This window comes from Lethenteron reissneri, chromosome 63 (assembly GCF_015708825.2).
Source record: "Lethenteron reissneri isolate LAM-NWPU_2019-01 chromosome 63, ASM1570882v1, whole genome shotgun sequence".
Classification (NCBI taxonomy): domain Eukaryota; kingdom Metazoa; phylum Chordata; class Hyperoartia; order Petromyzontiformes; family Petromyzontidae; genus Lethenteron; species Lethenteron reissneri.
Window position 1 is genome coordinate 9,704,410 of NC_083841.1, and position 22,179 is coordinate 9,726,588.

Consider the following 22,179-nt stretch of genomic DNA (forward strand, 5'->3'; position numbering starts at 1 on the left):
CCGTGTTGCCTCTAAGCTACGTCTCCAGTCTCCGTGGGAACCCACTACATATACACAAGAAATGCTGTTCTACACATAACGGCCATGCCACGTTTCAGTTCAAAGTAACTCTGCAGTACGTGCACAGGCTATGCTCCTTTACACATACTCTGTATTATACGGCACACACTTTCATGGTGCTGTCTACACGGTATATGATGCGTTACACGTAGGCCATGCTGTATTATAAACTCCATTCAAAGTATCAGTTTATACGTAGCCAATGCCACTGTACAAAGACAAAGATCCCCCCTCATAGCCTTAACAAATTTTTGAGGCAAGTGGTGTTAGTGAGGACCTACAGAGAACGGGCACAGTACACAGGGGAGTGGGTAGCCAACACCACGCATTTGTCTCCCTCGTGGTGATGTGTACCCACTGTATCAGGTACTCATTTGAGGTTGAGTCGATCAAGGGGAGGCCCAGGACCGGTTCAGATATTTCCCACTTTTATACCGGTAGGAACAACAGGTTCCACACTGCCCACCAGGGATTATTTGTCTGTCGTGCATGGGGAGGGGAGGGTGGGGGTGGGATGGGTGGGGCTGGGTAGAGAGGGGAGGGTGGGGAGGGGCTGGGTGGGGAGGGTGGGGCTGGGTGGGGGGTGGGAGGGGTGGGGCTGGGTGGGGAGGGGCTGGTCACCCCGTGGTGCCCTTATAAAACTCAACGTTTAACCTACACACTACACTACACACTACACTATACACGACACGATACACTACACGATACACTACACTTATACAAGTGTAGTGAGTTCTCAGGGAGACAGACGACGTAGTTGAGGCACACTCTTTTATTTAACCAAAAGGCGGTAACAATACTTGAAGGGGTAATGGCCCCTTCACCCGTACTCAATGGGAAACACCCCTAGCACTATCCCCTGACTTCTCCTATTCCCAGTCCTCCGCTATGAGTGCTAGGGGAGGCTATCTGATCCGGCCCTGGTCAAGCACGGATCCCGGCACCCAGCTAACCAGGCCGTGCTCTTACAAGAGCAGCGGTCCTGGAGCTCTTGGGGCCGCGCCACTTGCCCTGCTCGGCCCTGACAAGGACAGCGAGCCAGGGGAGTTCCAGGGCCTATTCTGCCGGTCTTCAGTCTTCTCTGGTAAGCGTCTAACACACTGGCCTCGAGCCCTCTGGCTCCCCGCCTTTTATAAGAATCCTCTCCGAGGGGTGGGGCTATGGGGGATCACAACGCCCCCATGCCCCCCCAGGGTTAACCGATGCGGACGTGGATGTAGACACCCGTGTGTGGGTCCAGACACCCTTGTGTTTGTCCGCCTTTCTTCCCGTAACAACCCATAAATTTGTATTTAGTGTTGAAAAACTGGCAGGATTTTACGTACTTTGTGCTTATATGCTCAGTTATTTTGTGACTTGCTTACATTTTTACACTTTGCACTCATTTTCTTTTGTTTGTTGTTGTAACTTGCTGACCCTGTGCCTCGACTGCATATCTGTGAAAGAAGAGCTTCATAGCTTATCGGATTCCTCTTCATCCAGTCTAAATAATTTATTCTGATTTTGGAAACCAATGCAGGATAAAACGGGGGGGGGGGGGTAGAACACACTCCACATTCCACACGGAGAAAGTGGCCCAAGTTTGGGCATCAAACCCAGGTCCCTCTGTGAGTTCCAGCCCTGCCGCCTGCAAACGAACACATGTACAGTTCAAACCCCACGTGTACATTCGGTTATATACGGATGTATTTTTATAATTGGTTTCTGGGTGAAGACAAATAATGAAGCAGCCATATCTTTGCCATGTAGCCTTTCATCCAGTGTGATATCGCAAGACTAATGCCCATTTTGTAACCAGACCCACGATGGGCAAAGGTATGCTGCGTTACTGCAGCATCGTTATTAACCTGGTTAATCTATCTCCGCACGATGGTGGGGGGGGGGGGGGGGGAGTGCGATCTCTGCTGTAGCAGGAAGTTGGGACGGTGTCGTGTGCATCTCTTTACAGAGCGGAGCCGGCGCTGCCCCCATGCTCCGCGCTCACCCAGGCCTCTAAATGGCTGACGGTTGTTGTGGAGGAAGAGGAGACTCTGGTGGAGGAGCTGTTGGTGCAGGAGGAGGAGACCCTGGTGGAGGAGCTGGTGGTGCAGGAGGAGGAGACCCTGGTGGAGGAGCTGTTGGTGCAGGAGGAGGAGACCCTGGTGGAGGAGCTGGTGGTGCAGGAGGAGGAGACCCTGGTGGAGGAGCTGTTGGTGCAGGAGGAGGAGACCCTGGTGGAGGAGCTGTTGGTGCAGGAGGAGGAGACCCTGGTGGAGGAGCTGGTGGTGCAGGAAGAGGAGACCCTGGTGGAGGAGCTGGTGTTGCAGGAGGAGGAGATCCTGGTGGAGGAGCTGGTGGTGCAGGAGGAGGAGACCCTGGTGGAAGAGCTGGTGGTGCAGAAGGAGGAGACCCTGGTGGAAGAGCTGGTGGTGCAGGAGGAGGAGACTCCGGTGGAGGAGCTGGTGGTGCAGGAGGAGACCCTGGTGGAGGAGCTGGTGGTGCAGGAGGAGGAGACCCTGGTGGAGGAGCTGGTGGTGCAGGAGGAGGAGACCCTGGTGGAGGAGCTATTTGTGCAGGAGGAGGAGACCCTGGTGGAGGAGCTGGTGGTGCAGGAGGAGGAGACCCTGATGGAGGAGCTGGTGGTGCAGGAGGAGGAGACCCTGGTGGAGGAGCTGGTGGTGCAGGAAGAAGAGATGAGGGGGGAGACAGAGGAGGTATGGACGAAGGAGCAGGAGGAGGAGATGGTGGTGCAGGTGGAGGAGACATTGGTTGAGAAGATGGTGGAGAAGGAGATGACAAGGAAAGAGGATCAGGTGATGGTGATGCAGGAGGAGAAGAGGAAGCGAGGGAGTCTGGCCCGCATAGGGAGAACCATCCGTTCACTCCTCCGACGCGTGCTGCTGTGTGGTGGCCGGTCCACCACACAGTAGAGGTGGTGGTGGTGGTGGTCACGGATCGTTGTGAACCACAACCACTATCACCATACCCACCACACACACCCTGCACCCATTCACCCCCCTGTGATACCCACCACCCAACGCACACCACACACACATTGCACCCACCCACCCCATGATCCCACCCCCACCACATTCCACACAAAGGGTTAGGGGTTTAGAGGGTTAGGGATTTATAAAGTTAAGGGTTTAGAGGTTTTGGGTTATTTCAGGGATAAGGGGTTTAGAGGTTTAGGGATTTCGAGGGTTATAGGGTTTAGGGGTTGAGGGGATTCGAGAGTTAGGGGTTTAGAGGATTGGGGTTTAGAGGGTTAGGTGTTTAGAGGATAAGTCTATTTGGGGTACAGGGTTTTAGAGGGTTAGGGTTTTCAGGGTAAAGGGGTTTAAGGGTAAAGAGTTTAGAGGGTAAAGGGGTTTAGAGGGTTAGGAGTTTATAGGGTTTTGGGTTTACAGTGAGGGAGAAAAGTATTTGATCCCCTGCTGATTTTGTACGTTTGCCCACTGACAAAGAAATGATCAGTCTATAATTTTAATGGTAGGTTTATTTGAACAGTGAAAGACAGAATAACAACAAAATCCAGAAAAACGCACGTCAAAAATGTTATAACTTGATTTGCATTTTAATGAGGGAAATAAGTATTTGACCCCCTCTCAATCAGAAAGATTTCTGGCTCCCAGGTGTCTTTTATACAGGTAACGAGCTGAGATTAGGAGCACACTCTTAAAGGGAGTGCTCCTAATCTCGGCTTGTTACCTGTGTAATAAATGGACTCGGACACTTCCTTCTGTCTTCGTGTCTTTTATTGGGTTCTCGTCTTCACCCACACGGCACTCTGTTATAACTCTGTATTTGTAGCCCCCGGCTATTCACTGCTATTATAGCTTCTTCTTCCCTCTGACTCTCTGCTTCATCTACTGTAACCTCCTCCCTGCAGACTCGCTGCTACCTCTATGCAGACTCCCGCTGCTACCCCTATGTGCAGACCCTCTGGCTGCTACCGTATGCAGACCCGCTGCTGACTCTGTATGCAGCCCCGCTGCTGACTCTCTGTGCAGCCCCGCTGCTGACTGCAGCCTCCTCGCTGCTTCGGGTCGGTCACCGCTGGCCAACGGTGCCGATCCTCGCTCCCCCGTGTTCGTGGCGATCTCGCCACCCTCCGCTTCGCCCTTCGTGGCCTCTCTCTGTTCCTGGTTCCCCGTCACTCCCTATCCTCTTCCGGTTCCCCTCCTTCTATAGCTCAACCCCTCTCCCCCCACGTGACCTAACTCCTCCCCTCATGACGGCACCTCCGGAGGGCCGTTTACGCCCGCATTACATCACCCTCCCCCATAAAGAAAATCCAGCCGACCTCGGCTGAATTGCAACCTGAAAAGCAATGCGGGTGTAAAGGGCCAATACCTAAAAAGACACGAAGCATGCAAGAACAATATAACAATGAACACAACACAACACAATCTAACGAAACGTGAGGGATTTCGAGCGAGTACGGGCAGCCGGGCCGTCCCGGACGGTCGGCAGACCACCCGCCGAGCGGGAACGTGGAAGGGTTTTAGGGGCGACGGGCGCAAGTTCTTCCGTCGCCATTGGAGGCCCGCCACTGTCCCGCTCGCGTCCAGAGACATCCCGTACTCGCGTCCGCGGAGGGATAGGAAGAGCTGCAGGTCCCGTGGGTTCTGCGGCTCCAGTCGACGTCCCACGAGCGGAACGTCCTCCTCCCTGCGCTGTCACGGCCGGCTTGTCTGTGCCGGAGGGTACGACAGGCGCTCTCGCAAGGTCAGCAGACACAGGCAAGGGCGAGTCGGCAGCAACAGACCCCGGCAAGGCAACTTCGGGAGATGACGCATCCGGCCGCGGGGCAATGTATGGCTTCAACCGGGATGTATGCACGAACCAGCGCCGTGAACCAACCTGAACACGCGCCGACTGTGGGTTGGGAACCTCAATGAGGCGGACCGGACCCTGCCAAGGTCTATGTAATATAGGAGAGGTACCTGGCCGCACCTGTGGGCAATGAAGCCAGGCCAGGTCCCCCTTTTTCCAGGGGCACTCCCCCTTTGATCGTCGGGCACACCGCTCATTCCTGGCCTGAGCCTTGGCAGTAGCCATGCGGGCACTTTCCCTCGCCTCAGCGACACGCCGAACGTTGTCCTTAATATACTCAGGAAGAGGCTTAACAGGCCCCCTCGCGCCGGTTCCCAACTGTTCATTAATCGGCGGCACATTCTCACGGCCGTACATAAGGAAGAACGGCGAGTATCCAGTACCCGCGTGCGGCGTCATGCGATACGCCGAAAGCACCCCAGGGATATGCAAATCCCAATCAGATTGATTTTCCCCGACTGTATGGCACAGCATGGCGGACAGAGTCCGATTCAACCGTTCCACCATACCATCCGTTTGCGGGTGGTAGGGGGACGTCCGTATCTTTTTAGTTCCAAGAGCCGCACACACCTCCCCCAACAATTTGGACGAAAAGTTACGTCCTTGATCCGTAAGGAGCCTCTCCGGCGCCCCTTTGTCCATTACATACCCAAATAGAAAGGCGTCAGTGATAGACGCCGCTGACTGGTCAGGCAAAGGCCAGGCCATCGGCCAGCGAGAGAGGTACTCAACCCCCACCAGTAAATACTTATTTCCCTTAGCGGATGGCGGAAAGGGTCCCAAAATATCTAACGCCACCAGCTCATTAACCCGAGATATTTTAATCGATTGTATCGGCGGAACATATGGATGTTTAGGTGTTTTCATCTTCTTGTTTCTTTCGGTAAAGTCACGTAGAAGGGAAGTAATAAAATAATAAAAATAAAACATAATAAAACAATTCTCACGACGTTTCGGCTACAACGCAAGCAGCCGTCTTCAGGTGAAGAATGAGACACTACCAAACTAGGAGCTTATATATAAGCTGCATTGGGGGTTGAAGAGCGCCTTAACAAAAAGAATGTGCATGTGAAGAGGAATTTAGCATATTCATGGAAAATGCGTAGGCGTTGGGCGGGGGGGTGTCAAAGTCATATTATGCCCATGCATTATGCAGGATCAGCAGCAACCAAGGGGGGTGTAGGGATTAGCAGTAACAAAGGAAAGGAATGTTAATGATATGTAGCTGCAGTTACTCAACAACCACGTAGAAAACTAAAGTATAAACTACATAAAAAACTAAAGTATAAACTGCATCGCACCATCAGTATACTTACTATACTCTATAATAAGCTGAGTTACTAACAGCAAGTAATACATTACAATTCTACCTCGTAAAAATTCTATAATATGCTTCCATCTAAACCTTATTCTCTTACATCACACGAGCATATACCGTACTATATACTGCCATAGATAAACCCAACATTAAATTATATACTGTATTGCTGTAAACCAACCTATATCTTATACATTTAATATAACACTATGTATTATTCTACACACCCTAATGTGTATCGAAATGGTTTATTACGTCCTTCCAATGATTGCTGAGCCAGAATCCATCTTCTCGGTTAAAATTGTCTCTGTGTTTGTATATGTGGATCGCCTCATGAACGAATCTCTCATGATAGCCAGATGGCTTGCAGAGAACCTCTGTCTTGGAGAAGTCAATATCATGTGAGCCCACTGAGTTGTAACAGTGATCTGCCACGGCTGAGGTGTTTGTCCTACCGTGTTTCAGGTCAGCTTTATGTTCACGGATGCGGTCCGAGACATGTCGTTTGGTTTCCCCAATGTAACTGCTACCACAGAGGGCAACTTAGTTTGTAGACGCCAGGGTACTGTATGTCTGGAACCACATCTTTTACAGACGGTACCAGATCACGGATTTTATGTACTGTGTTGAATCGGACCTGGATCTTGTGTTTAATCAGGATTTTGGAGATCTTTTTTGTGACCCCAGCAATGTAGGGTAAGGTGATGGTCTTGAAAGGCTCCTCAACAGGATCCTTCTTGATGGTTGGAGTGATGGCTTTGCGGATTGTATAGTCGGAGTAACCATTTGCCTTAAGAGCTTGGCGTACGTGTTTGAGTTCACTGGAAATGTGTTCATGGTCGGAGATGCATTGGGCTCTATGATATAGAGTCTTGATTAGGTGGTTTACGGCGGGCGCAATCGGGACACGCGCGAACGTGACCGACGACATCCGTCGTCATGCCGTGCCAATAATAGTCTCGTTGCAGCGTCAATAGGGTTTTCTGCACCCCCAGGTGTAAAAGTGTGTCACAGTGCAAAGATCTAATCAACTCATACCGCAATGACGCAGGCACAACGAGACGCCAGTGTTCTTGTATCCCTTCCCTCCACATCAGTAACCCATCTCGGAGAGCAGTTTCCGAAATACCACCCGCACCGACTTCCTTACCCGCCTTCTCCGTTCGTTTTCGTAACGACACCAAAGATTCGTCCAACATTTGCTCCCGAATCCACACAGACCTTGGAAGACGCAAAATCCCGTCAGCCGGTCCCCCATCAACCGGTCCCGGTGTAAGCGGAGTTTCGAGAACATCCACTGCCAGCGCGACAGGCTGAGGGGGGGGCTGAGTCGGTCCACACCTATGCGTCCCCGACGAAAACGCACAAGGGGATCGTTGCGGCAACCTGGACAGTGCGTCCGCGTTAGCGTGACGCACACCCTTCCGATGGTGAATTTGGAAGGAGAATTCTTGCAACGTGTCCAGCCATCTCGCCAATTGTCCGGATGGCTGGTCCATCTTAAGAGCGTACTGCAAGGCCGCATGGTCCGTGCGGACAATAAACGACCGACCGTACAGATACGGTCGAAATTGTCGGAGAAAAAACACAATAGCCAAAAGTTCCCTGCGAGTGACGCAGTAACGGGTTTCCGCGGGAGATAAAACCCGACTCCCATACGCCACCACACGCTCAACACCACCTTTTGACTGGGACAACACCGCCCCAATACCAGTGTCACTCGCATCAGTATCCAGAATGAAGGGATGTTCAAAATCCGGATAATCCAACGTCGGCGCAGTAGCCAGTAAATCGCGCAGGCTCCGAAACGCCGCCTCCTCCGGCGGTCCCCACACAAATTTATGCCCCTTCCCAGTAAGGAGATGCAAAGGCCTGGCGATAGTAGCGAAATTCGGAACAAACCTCCGATAATATGAGGCGAACCCCAAAAACCGACGCACATCACCCACCGTGGCCGGGGTTGCCCAATCCCGGACACACGCAGTTTTCTCTGGATCCGTGGCCACCCCGTCCGCACTAACAATATGTCCCAAATATCGAACGGAGCGTTGCAGTAGATGACATTTCTTAGGCTTGAATTTCAAATTAGCAGAACGCATTCTGGCGAATACAGCCTCCAACCGCAGTAAATGCTCATCAAATGTGCGGCTGAAGACTATAATATCATCTAAATAAATGAGACATGTCTCCCACTGCAACCCCGTCAATACCAACTCCATCAACCTCTGAAAAGTGGCAGGGGCAGCATTCAACCCCATCGGAAGACAGTTAAATTGGAATAACCCCTGCGGCGTACGGAAAGCTGTCTTTTCTCGCGAGGGCTCGTCAAGGGGGAGCTGCCAGAAGCCCGAAGAGAGATCTAGCGTTGAAAAAAACTTAGCCCCTGACAAGGCGTCGAGAGAATCGTCCATACGCGGCAGGGGATACGCATCTGCCACCGACACTTTATTCAACTTCCGAAAATCCACACAAAATCGCAATTTACCATCCTTCTTTTTAACCAACACAACAGGCGCGCCCCATGGGCTATTAGACGGAGATATAATATCCGCTTTCAACATGTCTTCCACTGCCCCTCGAACATGCTCACGCTCAGCCGGACTCATCCGACGCGAGTTCAAACGGATAGGGGCAGCGTCCCCCGTGTCGATATGATGAGAGAGCAGCGAGGTGCGTCCCAAGTCCAAATCGTCCGAGCTAAACACATCGGAATAGCTCGATAATAATTTATGAATCGCACAACGCTGCTCGGTGGAAAGGGCCGAATTTTCCCCACATAATTCGGCGATCCAACGATCATCAACCCCTCCATCGTGTGAAACACCACCCACAAGCCCCCCGTCCGGCAGGTCACTCTGAGCCGTAAACGCCGTAGTGGCATGTGCCACAACGGTACCAGCCGGCACACACACGCTTTCAGCACTCGCATTTAACACCTGCAAAAACGGGCGCTGATCTGGACGGACAATAGTTTGCGCCCCTACCAGCGCTAAGCCGCCCGTAACCGCGGCGGACGGCGACAGCAAAATCCCAAAAGCACCCTGCCGACCCGGAACCGGCTTCCGGTATCGTAAGGGAATGAGCATCTGAGAGCCAGGTGGAATATCAACCGAAACTTCCGATAGCGCCTGCACCTGGGCGACAGGAGCCGGTCGCCCCCAGGCGGACTGTAAAAATTCCAATTTCCGGCCCCCCGGTAGTTCTATGCAATTTTCATTGATTCTAATTAGAATGGGCATCTTAGCCAAAAAATCCGTACCCAACAGGCAAGGAACCGCCAGGGACCTCGAAATCAACACAACGCCCGAGGCCGAGACACCCCCGATAGAAATGTTAGCGTCCACCTGTCCCACGATGCCCATACTACCCCCGTTCGCAGCGATGCAGGAAGCGTAAGCCGGCCTCACGGCCCCCGGTGGGATGTTCAAAAGATGGAATATCACATCCGAAATAATGGTCGCGGACGCACCGGAATCCACCAAAATACGTACGTCCACCCCTTGGATGGACCCAGGTACAGTGGACGAACCGGTAGCGGCCGCGACAACCCGCCGAGCCAGCTTACGCCACTGCGTTATCGAGCGACAAGGCGCAGATACTGGCCTCCCGTATTTTACAACATCCGCGTCGCATAACAACGGCGATGAGTGAGGTGTCAGGCCTTGCCGGGTGTCTGGTGCGCACCGACTTGCCTGTGCCGGAGGGTCTTTCTTTGGGGCGTCCGCTGTCGAGGCCTCCTGCTGGGGCGGCCCCGGAACCCGGGCCCAGCAGTCCCTGGCATAGTGGCCCCGACGGCCGCAGCGGAAGCAGTCGACGTCGGGGCGGCGCGCAGCGGGCACCCCGTCCCGACGCGGCCGCGCCGGCGGCGGAGCCCGCGGCCCTGGCCCGCTTCGAGCCGGCCACGGAGTGGAGGCGGCCGACAACTCCTTTGGGCCGGTCGCATCCGGCACGTACACGGCCTTTGTAGGGTCCCACCCTACGGCCCCCCCATCGACGACAGGACCGCCCGTCCACGCCGTGACTTGTTTCCAGCGGCGGAGATTGAACTGGGCGTCCAAACACTTGGCCGCGGCCCGGGACGTGAGTTTTTCGTGACCGCACGCCGGCATAGGAATGCCCAGATCCCGGGATAACTCTAACATCTTCCCCAAGAAGAGAGGTTCCAGCAGGTCAGGCTCCGTCTCCGGGTAAGCGGCCATAGCGAGTTCCAACACGGCGCCCCTGTACGCTACAGGCGACTCCTCCGGTGCGCGTTGCCGCTGCACGAAGCGGCGATGGGCGTCATCCGGTGGCTCGTACGCGTCCGCCATTTCATCGAACACCCCACGCAGAGTTTTCTTCTTCGCAGCTTTTATAGAGCGAAAAAAACGAACGGACTCATCATCAAGAAGAGTCGGAAGCACCTCCAGTGCCTCAGCGTCCGTCCACCTTGCCGTACGTACCGCCGCCAAAAATCTACAGGCGAACGCACTCCAATCGCCCCCGATGGAGAACTCTTTGACGGTTGTAAGGTGACGACTGCGGCCCCTTGGCCTGCTTCCGTCCGTCGCTGACTCTTCCGGCGGTAAGTTCAGCAAGGCGTCGCAACGCGGTGTCGCCAAGATGGCGGACGATCCTCGCGGCGGCCCCAAAATGGCGGCTTCCCGCCTTCCGTGGTGCGCCACGCCCAAGATGGCGTCTTCACGCCGCGTGGCCGATGGCGGCGCCATCGAAGACAATCCGGGCTCCTGCCGATCACCACCGTCCCCCTCCAACGCCGCCCTTGGCGTGACAAGGTCACACAACTCAGTGATGACGGTTTTAAGAGTCGCCAGCTGCTCCGCCATTCGGGTCCATCTTAAATCTTCGTCCTTCAACGCAGACGGGGCGGACGCAGCGGCAACCTCCTCGACACCCGGGCCCTCACGGATCTCTCCCTCCGCCGAAGTGAAGCCGACCTCAGGAGGAAGATCGTCGTCGTCCGATGATGAAGCCGACGCCGGAGATGGGATATTCTTTTTCCTCAGTTGTTTCGCCATGCCGTTTCACTTCTGACTCCAGTGTAATAAATGGACTCGGACACTTCCTTCTGTCTTCGTGTCTTTTATTGGGTTCTCGTCTTCACCCACACGGCACTCTGTTATAACTCTGTATTTGTAGCCCCCGGCTATTCACTGCTATTATAGCTTCTTCTTCCCTCTGACTCTCTGCTTCATCTACTGTAACCTCCTCCCTGCAGACTCGCTGCTACCTCTATGCAGACTCCCGCTGCTACCCCTATGTGCAGACCCTCTGGCTGCTACCGTATGCAGACCCGCTGCTGACTCTGTATGCAGCCCCGCTGCTGACTCTCTGTGCAGCCCCGCTGCTGACTGCAGCCTCCTCGCTGCTTCGGGTCGGTCACCGCTGGCCAACGGTGCCGATCCTCGCTCCCCCGTGTTCGTGGCGATCTCGCCACCCTCCGCTTCGCCCTTCGTGGCCTCTCTCTGTTCCTGGTTCCCCGTCACTCCCTATCCTCTTCCGGTTCCCCTCCTTCTATAGCTCAACCCCTCTCCCCCCACGTGACCTAACTCCTCCCCTCATGACGGCACCTCCGGAGGGCCGTTTACGCCCGCATTACACCTGTATAAAAGACACCTGTTCACAGGAGAGTTTTAGAAGGTTATGGGTTTAGAGGTTTTGATGTTTAGGGGATTAGGGGTTTATAAGGTGAGGGGTTTAGTGGGTTAGGGTTTTACAGGTTTAGGGGTTTAGACAGTTTGGGGTTTGTAAGGTTAAGGGTTTAGGCAGTTAAGAGTGTTGGGGGTTTATGGGTTGCCGTTTTATAGGGTGAGGTGTTTAGACGGTTGGGGTCTTAAGGGGAAAGTCCTTCAGAGGATTTGGTGTTTAGAGGGTTAGAGTTTAGAACGTTTTGAGTTTAGAGGGTTTAGAGAGTTACGTGTTTAGAGGTTTATGGGTTTTAGAGGGTTAGGGGTTTAGAGAGTTACGTGTTTAGAGGTTTTTTGTGTTTCGATTGTTGCATGTTGAATGGTTTAGATGGTTAGTAGTTGAGGTTATAAGGGTATGTGTTTAGGGGTTTAGAGGTATCGGGGTTTCAAGGGTTAGTGATTTACAGTGTTACGGGTTTAGTGGTTTGAGAGTTGAGGGTTTAACACGTAGACTTTCACAACTAATATTGTCCATAATAAAGTTTTTTTTTTGTTTAGTCTCCAACACTAAATGGCACTTTTTGTTGATGTGACAAATTTTACTAATTGGCTGTTTCAGGTGGTGGTTGGTTTAACGACACGTTTATATTTACATAATCTAACAAAAAAAACCTTTATGGGTTTAGAGGGTTCCGGGTGTAGTGGATTATGTGTTTAGAGGGTTACCATTTTAGGGGCATAGGTGTTTTAAGGGTTAGGTGTCTAGAGGGTTCGTTCTTTAGAGGGTTGGGGTTTAAATGTGTTGGGATTAGGTTACAGATTTAGGGTTTTAGAACGTTAGGGGTTTGAGGGTTAGGGTTTTAGAGGTTGAGGATTTAGGAGGTTATGAGTTCAGAGGGTTAGGGGTCTAGAAGGTTAGTTCTTTAGAGGGTAGTGGTTTAGATTGGTTGGTATTTAGAATGTTAAGGATTTAGGGTTTTAGAAGGTTAGGGTTTCAAGGTTTAGAGGGTTAGGGATTCAGAGGGTTTAGAAGTTTTGGTTTTTAATGGCTTAGACGGTTAGAGTTAAAAGAATAAGGGGTTTAGAGAGTGAGGGTTTTGGTGGGTTAGGGTTTTAAGGGTAAATGGGTTGAGGGTTAGGGGTATAGGAATTTAGAGGGTTAGGGGTTGAGATGGTTAGTGTTTTGGTGGTTTAGAGTTTAAGCTTTTAGAGGGCGAGAGGTTTAAAGATTAGGGTTGTAAGGGTAAATGGGTTGAGAGGGTTAGCGGTTTAGATGGTTATGGATTTAGATAGTTAGGGGTTTAGAGGGTTTTAATTGTTCGAGGTTTAGTGGTTAAGGTCTCTGTGCGAGTCCAACATGTTTGTATGAGTCTATGGTAAGATAAAAAGAGTTCAGTTTAATTTGTATATTTCGAAACAATTTGTTTACCTTTCCTGTGATGTTTTTGTATCGTATTTTTGTTGTTATTTTCTGACCCACAAGATTGGACGTCTGTGAAAACAGATCGTTATAGCTCATCAGATGCATCCAGTATAAATAAATATTCAAATTCTAATTCTATTGACCTCTGTGCGAATCTATGGATTTCTGTGTGAGTTTTTGGGCCTTTGAGTGTATGGATCTCTGTGTGAGGCTATGGGTCTCTGTGCACGTATATCGGTCTCTGTGAGTATGGGGTCGCTGTGTGAGTCTGAGTGTCTGTAGGAATGTATGGGTCTCTGTTGGGGTCTATGGGTTTCTGGGTATGGTTGTTTGTGCGAGTCTTACATGCACAAATTTAACTTAAAATGGCCATTGAGGGTTGCGGAATCCAAGTTGAATATTAAGTTCCCTGCAGTGCAAGCCAGCTCTCTAGTCGTGTCATCAAACAGCCCCTTTAATTCTTTATAATAATAAAATAGACTTAGTCCAGGAAATCCACACTGAGTCACAGTCAGGTCCTGAATTGTTTTTTTACATTTTCGACGAATGAATGATGAGTTCTTACACAAGTGGAGGGGGGGAATTCGAGAGACTTGCACCGTTGTTTCAACTGCCATAGAAACAAACTGGTGACCTTAGGATCATCGCAAATCCAGTGTGCTAACCATTACACTGTGGCAAATCACCCACACGCTCACTCACCGAGCTACACGCTCACCTGTACACACATTCACTCAGGACCGCAGCTCACAACACTTCTCTTTCTGCTTCTTCTCTTTTACTGACCCCATGCATAAAACATCAAGGTGCCTTACAATGGGGGGGGGGGGGTAAGAAGTGGCTAAGTTAAAATTCGAGATGCTTTCTTAAAAGATAAATATTTTTAGGGGGGACCTGAAGGCCCAAACTGAACTAGACTCCCTGACCAACTTTGACAGAGTTCCAAAGTCCAATGGCCACCGAAGCAAAATCCCGGTCGCCCATGGACCACTTTGAGCTTTCTTCTCGCGATACAGAGATCTAAATCAGCGATTCTGATGATGTAATTTACATGAAAGTGACGCTTCACAGTGGACGTTACAATTCCCGCTGATGGCATTACTACTATAATAGCCCAGAAATGTGTGTAATGCACGTGACGTCACTCCACATACCCCCTCCCCCGTCATTAATAATAAAATAATCATGAGCGGGTGGATTTTTATACTCACGCGGAAGGCCGAGTGGAAAGATAGTTTTTTCGCAAAGTTGCTTCAAATATGACGTTTCTTTACAGAAAGTAAAAAATAAATATACGCAGCAGTGCTACATCCGTACGTGACGTCACTGCAAAAGAGACACCCCCCCCTCATTCATAATCATGAGCGGGTGGATTTTTACATTCCCGCAGGTTGATTGGAAATAATTTGTTTTACGCAAATTAACTTTAAATTTAACGTTTCTTTATTGAAATGTAATCAAATCAATATTTCTACGCAGCAACAAAGTGTATTTGGTGTCTTTATTTATTTCTTCAGCACTTGAAACAAAAGGTACGTCTAATTTTTGCTTCTAAATTATTATAAAAGTATCCTATAGCCCGTCCAAGGACGGGTGTATTGCAGTTAATCTGAAATATTCAATCGAAAATAAAGACCCGCTCATGATTATTAATGAGGGGGTGGGGCCAGGGTCCACATGAGTGACGTCATCATTCCATGATTATTGATGAAGGGGGGGGAGCTCCATGTGGAGTGACGGAATCCGCTCATGATTATTGATCAGGGGGGAGAACTCCATGTGGAATGACATCATCCACTCTTGATTATTAATGAGGGGGTGGGTGGCGTGGTCCACATCAGTGACGTCATCCGCTCATGATTATTAATTAGGGAGTTTGTGTCCCGCGCGTGACGTCACTTCACATGCCGCACCCCCGTCCTTAAGGTAGAGCAGAATTATTATTTGTTGCAAATTCGCTTTAAGTTTCACGTTTCTTTATTTAAAATGAATCTAATAAATAATTCTACGCGGCAACAAATTGGATTTGGGGTCTATATTTTTTCCTAAGATAAGTCTAATTTATGCTTCTACATTTTGGTTAAATAGACATTTCTCGGTGATTTTCCAGATATTGTATTGCAATCCAATTTATTTGCACCCCAGCGACCGAAAGCAGAAAATAATCAAGTATCAGAGCAGTGAATTAGAACAAATTGAAGGTCAGTTATATACAGTGCTACAGTGAAATGCAGTGAAGTGTTTTATGACATAATTTCGTGCAAGATTCACTGCCATTCAATTAACACAAGATACAATTATACTCTGCTAATTTTTTTCGTAATATTACAGCTTCCGTCCTAGGATGGGCAAAGAAGCTAGTTTGATAAGAGTAGGCCAATGTGTGTTGCTGTCACGGTTCAAATTTTCCAAATTCACAAATGACCGACAAATTCCTCAATTGGCATTCCACAAAGCAACATCACAACATGTAGCTACTGCAGACTACTGTATGTGCTGTACTGCGCCTTCGTGATAGCCTTGAGCTGTAAGCCTTGCGATTTTACACCTCCCCCTTTTATATCGTTTAGAAAATACGTTGTCACTTCATTATCAACACCACCGCTACCCGACTAGCATTGCCTCAACCCACACTCATGTCGCTGACAGCATCGTCTGCCCTTTCTCGTAACTGTCGCCTCTCAACCTTCACCTCCACCTAACCCTGTACACAAACTACTTTGCATCGCGCATAAAGAAATGTTCTGTACTATGGAGTACAATATAGTAATTACGCATGATATTTTAGTGATTTTATTTTCATAATGTACTGCTAATAATGTTTTAACGTTTACTGCCGAAACTAGTATTGAGTGTAGTATTTTTAGTAATTGAATGTAATGTTGCGGATACGTCTAGGATGAAGATGCACGCATTAACACGGCTTCAGCATTGTTTAGTCCTCGTGGCAAAATTGCGTTGATTTACGTCATTTCGGTATTCGTTGTCGCACATTTAAGGAAAGCATCCCCGACATAAACCGGGGTATTACTGTCAACTAAATTATTATTATTCAAGACTTACCACCTCACGTGTAGGTCGTCGCGATCGCATGCTAGAAGCTTGCACATTTGCCTGTTTCTCATTACGAACGTGTCCCAAGGCCTTGTTCAGATCACCTTGAGTGTGGGCCAAGGCAACTGCGTGCACGGACAGTGACCCACACTCGGCGCGGAGACATGCCACCACCCCACGCACCTCGCGGCTGTACAGGTACATGTGGCGCACACTCACATTCACCTCCACCTGTCAGGAGGACAGAAACAAGAGTTAGGGACAAGAACATTTTTATTATTGTTACACTTCCTGACCCAGAAAATCCTAAGTCTCAAGAATATTTTTAAAGAGGGTCATGCCATTTTTTTGGCAGCAGGAGGGGATGATGATTGCATGTGTCATCCGAATTCAGTAATTTTGCAAGTAATTTCCAGCATTGGGATAGATGAGCAATACATGTTCAATTGGAAGGGGTTTTTTATTTTATGGGAGGAAATCCATGTGTAGTGAGTCCAACTGAGTTGCAGAAGTTCTTCTTCAGAGGCAACACAGTGCATCGCACGCCGTGCTCTGCTAGAGCCGGCATCACTCTGCAACACACACGATGCTGTCTGGCACCATACAGTTACATCCCCAATGTCACTCACTACACATGTGTAGAGTAGTATGACGACATGACATCATGAGCGCTGTGAGGCGCAATGACGTCATGTCACGGGAAATACTTAAGGGGGACCCCGTGGCGAAAGCGGGGTCGTTGTGGGAGCCCGGGATGGTGAGCGTCTTAAGGTCTCTCCTGCTCGTGACCGGACGGTGTTGGCTGACCCCCCGTCCGGGTTCTACGAGTAGGGGGTAGGGCTCAGAGAAGTCTGCAAGAGCCGGTTAAGATTACGTGGGGTGCTGCTCTCCTCGGTCGGGTGGTGTTGGATAAGCCCCCATCCCAACTCGAGTGAGAGGCCAAGAGATAGCCCAGGCTAGGAATAGATAGAGCCTGACGTCCGCGTCAAGGACTGAGTGTAGGGACACCTACCTCTGGTGTGTTGTGTTACCTCTGTGTTAATAAACTGGCGCAAGCCCTTACTAAGAGTTCAGTCTACGAGTCGTCCATGTACAGCAGGTGGAGAACATACACACTCCTCAATTAAGCCCACAAATCAACTATGCATCATAACGCTGGCCGTGGAAACCTAAGTTTATGAATAAAATAATTGACGAGGCTCAGCGGTAGTGCATTTGCCACTTGTTGCAGAGGTTTGCGGTTCTATTCCGACAGGCCGTCCTGGTTAATACTAAGATGTACGAGCCGTAAAATAAACGCCATCGGCTTCACAGGGGACATCGAATATCCCGTTTAACATGTAGGCTTTCACGACGAATATCATCCATAAGAGGTTTGTTTTGTTAGATCGTGTAAATATATGTGTCGTTAAAATCCACCACCACCCGACACAGCCAACTAGTAAGGGTTGTAATGTAAACAGAACATGCCAATTTGTCACTAGTACAGCACACTGGTGTGTTGGAGAGCCAAGCCACAACATTTACAATCTGAGTACGATGTTTTGCCAGTATTACAACTAGCTTCATCAGGCGACAGACAGATTTGTGGAGAAGTCCACCTGTTTTGTTCCTTATATAGAGGCGTAGATGTGGTGATCACACTTCACGCTCTTGCGTAAAGTGGAGGGGGGGCGATTAATGAGTCAACGCACATTATGCATGTGCATTATACGAGCCCTTTAATCTTGTCCTTCCAGTCCATTGTGTGTATTAAAATAGCCGTATCAATGACAATACTATATTCTATCAAAAAAATATATATATATATTTTGAAACAATCTTTTTTATATGTTATGTTTCGGCTTGGGTCTAATTGTCAACGCTCAACTTACGTAGGCTGTAATTGACCACGGTCCCTTACATTATGGCAAGCCTTGGGGCCACTTCCTGGAGTTGTGGAGTTCTGCCATTACTCATACGGTACATTTCATTAAAGCGTGTTTAAAAAAAAGTATTTTAAAATATTACTTATTCAAAAGAAGTTTTAGCATCTGTATTATTAGTGCTGTTACCAATACCTCAATGAAGCCCTCATATATTGCTCATACATGTGCAATAATACAGGTCGACGACAAGCGACTGTGTTCATTCAGACGCTGTCTCCCCGACAGACCTGTTCTTCACCTGAGGACGGCTGCTTGCGTTGTGGCCGAAACGTCGTGAAAATTGTATTTTATTATGTTTTATTTTTATTATTTTATTATTTCCCTTCTACGTGACTTTACCGAAAGAACCAAAAAAGAAGCGACTGTGTCTCCGTCTGTTTATTTCTTCGTTATATGGACAGCTCGCGTTCTGCTCTCTCGGACGTTCCGCGGTGCGTCGCGTGAGCTGGCGTCCCGCTTCCCCGCTCCCGCGCACCGCTGGCAGACGGCGCGCTGGGAGCCGTCTCCGCGTCGCCACGTGGCCGATGGCTCATGGAGACCCGCGACGTGGTCCAGCTTCCAGCTCTCACCAACTGACCTCGAGCCCCTTCCGGCTCTCCATTATATCCCCTTCCCGCGTCACCCAGACTCTGCCCTTCACCACACCCCTTGAGAACTTTCCAGATAATACCACCCCCTAGCGCCCGCGGGCTCCACCCTTGAACCCTTCCCCCGATGGCTCGTGTCGCCTGGATGGGTTAGGGGCTGGGGCGGCGAAGCCCCAGCCTACGCTCGCATTACACATGTAAGAATTAAAGCTGTTGGGAATGCATCCCCATATATACAATTGTCTAATGAACTCCTTTATGCGCCGATTTGATTAGTGGCCACTTCTCCAGCATACACATTTTGAGCGCTAAGCAAGGTCTGCCTGTACAATAATTTTCACTATTATTATTCAAGCACACAAATACCTCTCTAGACGTGGGCAGCATGGCTCGACCTCTGGTCTTGCTCCGTGAATTGCCGGCATTCTCGCAGACGCCCCATGCCTCACTGCATGCAGCTAAAGACATGGCTGTACTCTCCAATTGCTGTCAAATGAGAAGAGAGTTTAAGACACCATGAAGCACTTTTCTTGACACTGCAACACCACCACACCATCTTGACTAGTTTTACCGTGTCAATGACCACATATGCCAATGCAATTTATATACAGTGAGGGAACAAAGTATTTGATCCCCTGCTGATTTTGTATGTTTGCCCACTGACAAAGAAATGATCAGTCTATAATTTTAATGGTAGGTTTATTTGAACAGTGAGAGACAGAATAACAACAACAAAATCCAGAAAAAACGCATGTCAAAAATTTTATAAATTGATTTGCATTTCAATGAGGGAAATAAGTATTTGACCCCCTCTCAATCAGAAAGATTTCTGGATCCCAGGTGTCTTTTATATAGGTAACAAGCTGAGATTAGGAGCACACTCTTAAAGGGAGTGCTCCTAATCTGAGCTTGTTACCTGTATAAAAGACACCTGTTCACAGAAGCAATCAATCAATCAGATTCCAAACTCTCCACCATGGCCAAGACCAAAGAGCTCTCCAAGAATGTCAGGGACAAGATTGTAGACCTACACAAGGCTGGAATGGGCTACAAGTCCATCGCCAAGCAGCTTGGTGAGAAGGTGACAACAGTTGGTGCGATTATTCGCAAATGTAAGAAACACAAAAAAACTGTCAATCTCCCTCGGCCTGGGGCTCCATGCAAATCTCACCTCGTGGAGTTGCAATGATCATGAGAACGGTGAGGAATCCGCCCAGAAATACACGGGAGAATCTTGTCAATTATCTCAAGGCAACTGGGACCATAGACACCAAGAAAACAGTTGGTAACACAGTACGCCGTAAAGGACTGAAATCCTGCAGCGCCCGCAAGATCCCTCTGCTCAAGAAAGCACATATACATGCCCGTCTGAAGTTTGTCAATGATTCAGAGGACAACTGGGTGAAAGTGTTGTGGTCAGATGAGACCAAAATGGAGCTCTTTGGCATCAACTCAACTCCTGTGTTTGGAGGAGGAGGAATGCTGCCTATGACCCCAAGAACACCATCCCCACCGTCAAACATGGAGGTGGAAACATTATGCTTTGGGGGTGTTTTTCTGCTAAGGGGACAGGACAACTTCACTGCATCAAAGGGACGATGGACGGGGCCATGTACCGTCAAATCTTGGGTGAAAACCTCCTTCCCTCAGCCAGGGCATTGAAAATGGGTCGTGGATGGGTATTCCAGCATGACAATGACCCAAAACACACGGCCAAGGTAACAAAGGAGTGGCTCAAGAAGAAGCACATTCAGGTCCTGGAGTGGCCTAGTCAGTCTCCAGACCGTAATCCAATAGAAAATCTGTGGAGGGAGCTGAAGGTTCGAGTTGCCAAACGTCAGCCTCGAAACCTTAATGACTTGGAGAAGATCTGCAAAGAGGAGTGGGACAAAATCCCTCCTGAGATGTGTGCAAACCTGGTGGTCAACTACAAGAAACGTCTGACCTCTGTGATTGCCAACAAGGGTTTTGCCACCAAGTACTAAGTCATGTTTTTCAGAGGGGTCAAATACTTATTTCCCTCGTTGAAATGCAAATCAATTTATAAAATTTTTGACATGCGTTTTTTCTGGATTTTGTTGTTGTTATTCTGTCTCTCACTGTTCAAATAAACCTACCATAAAATTATAGACTGATCATTTCTTTGTCAGTGGGCAAACGTACAAAATCAGCAGGGGATCAAATACTTTTTTCCCTCACTGTATGTAAAACTGCTCAATTATTTACAACTAGCCTTTAGCCCGTCCAAGGACGGGTGTATTGCAGTTAATCTGAAACTTGCAAGCAAAAAGCAGACCGCGACGTGATATTCATTGCATTAATGCGTGTGCAATTTGTAAGGGCGCAGTGACACAGACCTATTTCATTTTAAGGTTATAATCCCTTGTTCATCATGACGTCCTTTTTACTTTGATGTCTCAATAGCATTACGGAGATTGCTTGACTTGAGGGTTTTGCCTTTGTAGTGAGGTTTGTAAGTTAACGCTGAGGAGGGGGGAGGAGGCACCTCGGCCCCCCATGTGGAGTGACGTCAGCCGCTAATTATTATGAATGGTGGGAGGTGTCCATTTGGAGGACGTCACCTTATGATTATTAATTAGGGGGGCTGTTCGATGTGGAGTGAGTGGCCAGAGGTGTGGACTCGAGTCATGTGACTTGGACTCGAGTCAGACTCGAGTCATGAATTTGATGACTTCAGACTCGACTCGACAAAATGTACAAAGACTTGCAACTCGACTTGGACTTTAACATCAATGACTCGTGACTTCACTTGGACTTGCGCCTTTTGACTCGAGAAGACTTGCTACTTCCCATGAAAACTGGGGGAAAAAATGTTCACATGGCCGCGCCGCTCTCAGTTTATCTGCATTTGTGAAAAAAATGTGCACCACCTGTATGCATGCAGAGAGCACGCGCGCTGCCTGCACGACATCCAATCACTGTAGTCCCACGTTGTTTTGATTGGACAGCATCTAAGCAGGCACATTGCAAGACAACCAATGAAGCGCAACAAGCAACAATGCGCCAGTTGGCAAAATGATACCGAAGATAGTTTCGTTTGGCTATAAAAATTACGATGTAGTCGACAAAAAACGAGTTGCAATTTGCAAAACATGCGGGTCGAAGATTACAGACGGTGCTGCCACAACGTCTAACTTTGTTCGACACCTGAAGTTGCACAAAGAAAGGTAAGTTTTGAACGAATGCTAAGCACCTTATCGGATGTACCGTAACTTACTAGCTGCTGCATATTTACTGTATCAACGAGACAGTAAACGCACGTCTCCCTTGCTGGTTAATGCTTACAAAAATAGGGATTTTTGAACCCCGATTATATGAGGTACATGAGTGTAGCACACTCAGA

The 22,179-nt window shown here is 49.2% G+C and overlaps 1 protein-coding gene across 6 annotated transcripts; it reads right to left on the reverse strand.

Annotated features, from left to right (window-relative positions):
* Window positions 1-1,117: 1,117 nt before the first annotated feature.
* On the reverse strand, window positions 1,118-22,179 carry LOC133358778 (uncharacterized). 6 transcript variants are annotated; one of them, XM_061577226.1, is made up of 5 exons: window positions 19,987-20,324; window positions 19,182-19,301; window positions 16,310-16,531; window positions 2,045-2,318; window positions 1,118-1,687 (listed from the first exon to the last, which is right to left on the reverse strand). In XM_061577226.1, exons 2-5 carry the CDS (start codon window positions 19,281-19,283, stop codon window positions 1,650-1,652), a joined length of 636 nt encoding a protein of 211 aa, XP_061433210.1. In that variant the 5' UTR covers window positions 19,284-19,301; window positions 19,987-20,324; the 3' UTR covers window positions 1,118-1,649. The 6 variants fall into 6 exon arrangements, 1 of the variants encoding a protein (XP_061433210.1); XR_009757127.1 differs by lacking the exons at window positions 1,118-1,687; window positions 2,045-2,318 and adding an exon at window positions 2,511-2,603 and having other exon boundaries at window positions 19,987-20,305; XR_009757128.1 differs by lacking the exons at window positions 1,118-1,687; window positions 2,045-2,318 and adding an exon at window positions 2,614-2,663 and having other exon boundaries at window positions 19,987-20,305.

What these genes read in the sequence shown, in the direction of transcription:
- LOC133358778 (XM_061577226.1), bottom strand. Translation starts at nt 19,283, where the DNA reads ATGTCTTTAGCTGCATGCAGTGAGGCATGGGGCGTCTGCGAGAATGCC. An exon ending in TGCTGCCCACGTCTAGAGAG is followed by an intron (nt 16,532 to 19,181) that starts GTATTTGTGTGC and finishes TCCTCCTGACAG; the next exon opens with GTGGAGGTGAATGTGAGTGT. An exon ending in TCAGCCATTTAGAGGCCTGG is followed by an intron (nt 1,688 to 2,044) that starts GTGAGCGCGGAG and finishes GTTCGTTTGCAG; the next exon opens with GCGGCAGGGCTGGAACTCAC.